Source organism: Colobus angolensis, unplaced genomic scaffold (genome assembly GCF_000951035.1).
Source record: "Colobus angolensis palliatus isolate OR3802 unplaced genomic scaffold, Cang.pa_1.0 Scaffold139, whole genome shotgun sequence".
NCBI lineage: Eukaryota > Metazoa > Chordata > Mammalia > Primates > Cercopithecidae > Colobus > Colobus angolensis.
The window spans coordinates 3,327,750-3,333,785 of record NW_012114477.1 but is presented as its reverse complement, the minus strand read 5'-3'; the positions used below and the strand labels follow the sequence as shown (position 1 = coordinate 3,333,785).

The window sequence follows — 6,036 nt, the reverse complement described above, 5'->3', positions numbered from 1 at the left end:
AAGTTTCAGGACTTTACTTTTTCTGAGTTAATCCAGGTGGATGAGACTTTTCCATATACAGGGATAGGCTTTGTACGGTTCCATTTTGGGTCAGTGGAAGAATTTTCACAACACAAATGATATTATAAAGTTGTCTTCTCTGGCCTGGTACTGGGGACCACTGGTCAAAGATAAGGCGAGACATTGCAGGGGCTTCCTGGAGCTGCAGCAACCACAGCAGAGAACTTGCAATGAATTTTTTTCTGGGAGAACACAGTAGAGGAGTAAGACAACATTTATCCTAGCTTCAGATAGGATACTCTTCCATCTAGGGAGATGGGATCCAAGAGACAGGAGGGATCCTGGAGAGAGGTGACAGAAGAGGGTGACACAGGCTTGGTGTATTGGATCAGCTGCAGCTGGTGCCTGGCACCCCTGCAAACAGATGGTCCTTACCCAGCCACACTGAACTCAGGGAAGGAAAAGAGGGATGTGCCCACGTTACATACATACACACACACACACACACACAGTCTTAACCCTTACCTTTGCCACAAAAAATGCTGCCATTTAATTACTCAGAACTTAGTGTTTTTTGGCTATTTTATGTTTAGTCCTTGGAAGCTTGTTTCAAGAAAAAGACACCATATCATAAACATCAGATATCAGTTCACTGACATGAAATTATTAACCATACAACTTTCAAATGGAATCTCAAGTACTTCCAGTAAACATTCAGTTAAGATTTTGACAAGTATTTTCATCCTGCAATCTGTCTCATACTGTCAAAAAAATGCCTGACTATAATGTAATAGAACTGAGGTTTTAAGTACCACTCAAGTCCAGGAACACACAAATGAATGTCATTCCCTTTCACAGAGCCACCACTGAAAAGCACAGTTGCTTTTACCCCCAGACATCTTGTAAACTCCTATTTAGGGACACTCGCTCAAGAGGAACCAGCCGCACAGCCCACTTGTAGTCAAAGGCAGCACAGGTTGGTCCTGCTGTCACTGAATTCTCAGGGCTCAGCCCCCAGGGCTTTTATAAAGGGGTCTCAAAAGCCCAAACTCCATTCCGTATTATTAAGGCTTGCCCCCATTGTAGGTCCAAAGAAGACACCCCTAGATTTGAGTAGAGTTCCAACAGAATTCAACCAGGTGGTCTCCATGTGCTGTTGCTTCCCTGCAGGAATGATCTGGACCTCCCAGCAGGACCGCACTGGAGAAACCTACCTGCGACGTGGGCATGGAGTCTGCCTGCTCACAGATCCGGCTCCTCACTGTGCAGTCACACCGCCTACCACCCACCTGGTGTCGGGGTTGAACACACACTCTGGGCTAGTGGACGATCAGGTTCTAGAAAAAATGCCAACCTGGAATCTTATGGCACCAGTTCAAGCTGGGACGGAACAGTAGCAGGAGATATGAAATACCTCAGGCTCAGAGTGGCAGAGAGGGAGCCAAGCCCATCCCGGCCCCAACACCACCGATGAAATACAGTTCTTTATCAAGCACTCTAGGTCTCCTGACCTAAATAAAGAACTAACCCCTGCCCGCAAACACATCCCAATCTGCAAAAGGAGTAACAAAAACTCAAATATCATTATGTTCCTAAAAAAGGGAATGTTTTCAAGAAAAATAAAATAGAGGGGCCTTTTCGATTATAAAAGGCAGAACTTCCTTTGCTGGTTTTCTCCTTCCCAGTCACCTCCTGGGCGCAGCTCAGAGCAAGTTCACCCCGTGCTTCAGCAACTTCTGCTTGGCTTTGCCAGAGAGGTTGAAGGCGCCATCCTGAGGGTTTGGGAAGCCAGAGCTCCGTGCTGCAGGTGCCAGCTGCTGGAAATACGTCTCCTGGATGGGGTTGCAACAGGCGTACACGGCCGTGGAGGCGTTTCTGTTGGAAGAAGAAAGAAGACAATGGTCCGATGCTGCTGGTGCTAACAGACCACACAGAGACCTCAGTAAGGTTCTTGTCACAGAGGACCCAGGACACCCAATGTGGCATGTGCAGCTGTCATGGAACGGGATTCTATTTATTCAGCTGAGTTTCAGGCTTCAGTGCCAATACCATCTTTCCTTCCTTTCAGCTCACTAGATGCTGGAAGAGTCCGTGGTGGGACCATCCACGGTGGCAGCAGCCACAGAGACGGGAGTCATAAGTGCTGCATAAAGGAACTGTGGAGTGCCAGCTTTTGATATACTGGCAGCTATGCAATGTGCTCTGCATAGTCTCTGCTTTGCCCCTCACATAAGCTCTGCAGCGGTGCTATAGTCCCATTTCACAGACAAGGATCCTGAGGCTCAAAGTGAGTAGCTGGGGCTGCCCTGCCTCTATGACAAGGCAATGGCAGTGTCTGAGAAAGGAGTCTAGTCTGCTCTCCACACTGGGGGCAGCTGGATAGACTGAGGGGGAGTGAAGGACAGGAGTGGGATGTGACACAAAGTGACAGGAAGCCTGTGGAAACAGAGGGAGGGATAAGAGCACCACACAGAGGCAGAGCTACCTGGGAGGAGCCAACTCCAGGCCAAGGTAAACCCCCTGGTTTCTGGATCCTGCCTCTCCAACTATCCTATGGGCCTCAGTTTCCCCCCAAATCTAGTGAAAAAGGGTGGAGTCAGGGACTGCTAAGGCTCCCCTCACTCAATTCTCTCCTTCCTTGTAAGAAGGGAGAAAAATCCCACCCTATTCCAAGCTTCAGTGTCTCTAGTGGGTGCACCCACTGGCCCAGGAGGAAAGTCTCTTCTTATAGCCCTGTGGGAGGGCTCCGAGGCCAGGTGGTAATGAGCATGGATCTAGAGTCACACACACCCAGGTGCTAATCCCAGCCCTGTTACTTCCTAGGGTGTGTCGTGGGCTGCTATTCAGCATTTCTGAGTCCCAGCTTTTTCATCTGTACAGTGGATGTTGCAACAGTATGTGCCCTCAGTGAAGCTGTGTGTTTTTTTTTTTTTTTTTTTTTTTAAGAATGAGATTAAGTGAGTGCTTAACACATGGTGAGTGGTTAAGAAATGGTAGCTATTGTTTCTATTACTATTATTAAAATAATCTCTCAACAAATGCCTTGAGCTATGTATCTCAACACTAAACCCCTCTCAGCTCCAAGAAAGGTGACATACTGCAGGGCCACAAGGTTGTTGGTGGAGCAGATGCTGACATTTTACTTGTTTCCACCTCCCACAAAACAGACACACACCCCCCAACACAGCCAGTTCCCAAACCAGTGACTGTAGATGCAAGTCGCCTCTGGGTTGCCAGCCTGGGGCAGCTGTGAATTAAAGCCAGAGAAGACACATTTCTGACAGAAAGATCTATCGAAATATTGGCTGGAAACAGTGTGAGGCAGCAGAACACCTGGCACTCAAGTGTGGCGGGTGACAGGGCATCGGAAGCATTCTAATCGCCCACCCGGCTCTCTGTCAGTCCACCACCCATGCCCCTCGCACTGGACCACACTGCCGTGACACTGAAACCTGTGTGGAAAGGTCATACATGTGCTTGAACAGTTGGAGAAAATGCTTCAAATCCTGGCCCTGCCACTTAAGAAGAATACAACTCTGAGCAAGCTGCTTATCCTTCAATTTTTTCATCTGTAAAATGAGAATTTAAAAAATGCCCTTGAAGCTGGGCGCAGTGGCTCACACCTGTAATCCCAGCACTTTGGAAGGGCGAGGTGGGTGGATCACGAGGTCAAAAGATCAAGACTATCCTGGCCAACATGGTGAAACCCTATCTCTACTAAAAATACAAAAATTAGCTGGGGCATGGTGGCAGGCGCCTGTAGTCCCAGCTACTCAGGAGGCTGAGGCAGGAGAATCGTCTCAAACCGGGAGGCAGAGGTTGCAATGAGCCGAGATTGAGCCGCTGCACTCCAGCCTGGCGACAGAGTGAGACTGTCTCAAAATAAATAAATAAAAAATAATGCCCTTGACCATATGGTTCCAAGGGCTACGTGGACTAATATACACATTGCCAGCACTGCCCTTGACCTGCTACCTTGCTTTATTTTCTGTTACCAGTTGTCAACCGAATTCTCAGGTCCCAGCCTCCCAGGGCTTTTATAAAGTGATCTCTAAAGCCCAAACTCCCTTTCCAGTTCCATAAGAGAAGCATGTAGAAAGAAAAAACCAAATTCGGTTGGTTAAATACTATAAATTACAATAATCAATAGATCGATATTTCTCCTGGCATGGAGATGTTCAAGCTATGCCATAATGTGAAAAAAGACAACTGTAAAATTATACATTAGTAGGATCCTATTTTCTAGAAGATTTAAAATAATTAAAAATACAATTAATCTATATGTACAAAAAATAAAAACCAAAAACCAATAAAACCTGGAGCAATATATGCCAAACTGTAAAATGTGGTTATTTCTTGGTATGTGATGGGGTGAAGTGAGAGGAAAATGTTTTACTTGATAGATTTCCAAGCATTCTGCATGACTGTATAATTAGCACATATTACTTTTTTTTTTTTTTTTTGAGCTGCAGTCTCACTCTGTCGCCCAGGCTGGAGTGCAATGGTGTTATCTTGGCTCACTGTAACCTCTGCCCCCCGGGTTCAAGTAATTCTCCTGCCTCAGCTTCCTGAGTAGCTGGGATTACAGGCACCCACCACCCTGCCCAGCTAATTTTTTGTATTTTTAGTAGAGATAGGGTTTCACCAGGGTGACCAGGTTGGTCTTGAACCCTGACCTCAAGTGATCCGCCTGCCTCCCAAAGTGCTGAGATTACAGGTGTGAGCCACTGTGCCCAACCATATGACTTTTTAATTAGAAAGACAACAATATTTCAACACTGTTTCTGGCAAGGAGACGGAGCCGCCATCCCTAGTAATGGATGTAGCTCCATGATGGTGAGGACCTCAGGTTCCTTCACTGCTGGACCCCAAGCACCTAAAGTAGGAAGGGAAGCAGAAAGTCCATGGCACGTGACCGCACAACAGTGGATAATGGCGGCAATAGGAACAAAGGAAGGCCTTAAGGAGAGTAACTAGAAAGTTCTTCATCTACTTAGGAATAAGGTGCTGCCTGGGCCCCACAGGTGGTTCCCATGAGCAGGACCATGGAGAGTAGTGGGGGATTGACTCAGGGAGGCTCACCTGACGGTCATTTCATAAAGTGCAGGCAGCTGGGCAAACTCGCTATGCATCAGGCTGACGGCCTGGAGGAAGCGGCGATCCTGCTGGGTGGCCACCTGCGGCAGGTTTGCTTCCAGAAGAGGACACAGAGTTGTGAAGAGCAGACAGTTACCCTCCGCCCTCCCATCCCCTGAAGCCTGGTACTGAACACGGGGACTGAGCACGGCTCAAGGCGATGAGTGTGGCTGCCCGGGGCAGAGACAAAGGCCTGGGGCGTTGGGCTTCTGCTGCTGCCGCCATGCGATGCAGCACCCGGTTTCTGTGTGCAGATCTCAACATTCTGAGACAAACCCATCACAGTTATATGAACACGAACTTCTCTCAAAACACTGGGAAACACCAAAAGCAGACACATGAGCAGAGAAGCGTCTGCCCAGCAAACGCCACACTCAGTGGGAGTGGGCTCCCGGTGACGAGAGAGCCCTGAATGCAGGTCCGACAACTGTGCACAGCCGTGTCATCACGATGCTGGGGCTCGAGTTCTCACCTCCACCCGTCTCTAGAATCTGGCATCCCCATCGTCCCGGGTTCCTTGCCTGGTTCTTACCCATCAGCAAGCTCTGAATGCGGTCGTAATGTGTGAAGTTGTAGGTGCTGCTCGTGGAGGCTGTCTCACCCCTGGGCAGCGTCTCTTTTAGGTGGACTTCCAGCCCATTCAGCGACGCCAGGCTGCTGTGGTACTGCAAACGGGGAGAGGGTCATGGGCTTGTAGGGCTGACCTCAGCAAGCCTTCTGAGGGCTAGTTAACCACAGACTTAGTTAAAAAATAATCCTCCAGCCAGGTATGGTGGCTCACACCTGTAATCCCAGTGCTTTGCGAGACCGAAGCGGGAGGATCACTTGAGCCAGGAGTTCAAGGCTGCAGTGAGCCGAGACTGTACCACCGCACTCCAGCCTGGGTGACAGAGTGAGACT

At 48.6% G+C, this 6,036-nt stretch overlaps 1 protein-coding gene across 2 annotated transcripts in view; it reads right to left on the bottom strand.

Annotated features, from left to right (window-relative positions):
* HPS4 (Hermansky-Pudlak syndrome 4) overlaps positions 1-6,036 on the bottom strand; it is a 33,941-nt gene continuing 27,905 nt past the window's right edge. For both annotated transcript variants that reach the window (XM_011934844.1, XM_011934845.1), the window contains 3 exons: positions 5,669-5,801; positions 5,083-5,191; positions 1-1,875 (listed from right to left, as the gene is read on the bottom strand). In XM_011934844.1, the coding sequence (XP_011790234.1) occupies positions 1,704-1,875; positions 5,083-5,191; positions 5,669-5,801 (414 nt within the window). In that variant the 3' untranslated portion in view covers positions 1-1,703. The remainder of the gene's footprint in view (positions 1,876-5,082; positions 5,192-5,668; positions 5,802-6,036) is intronic.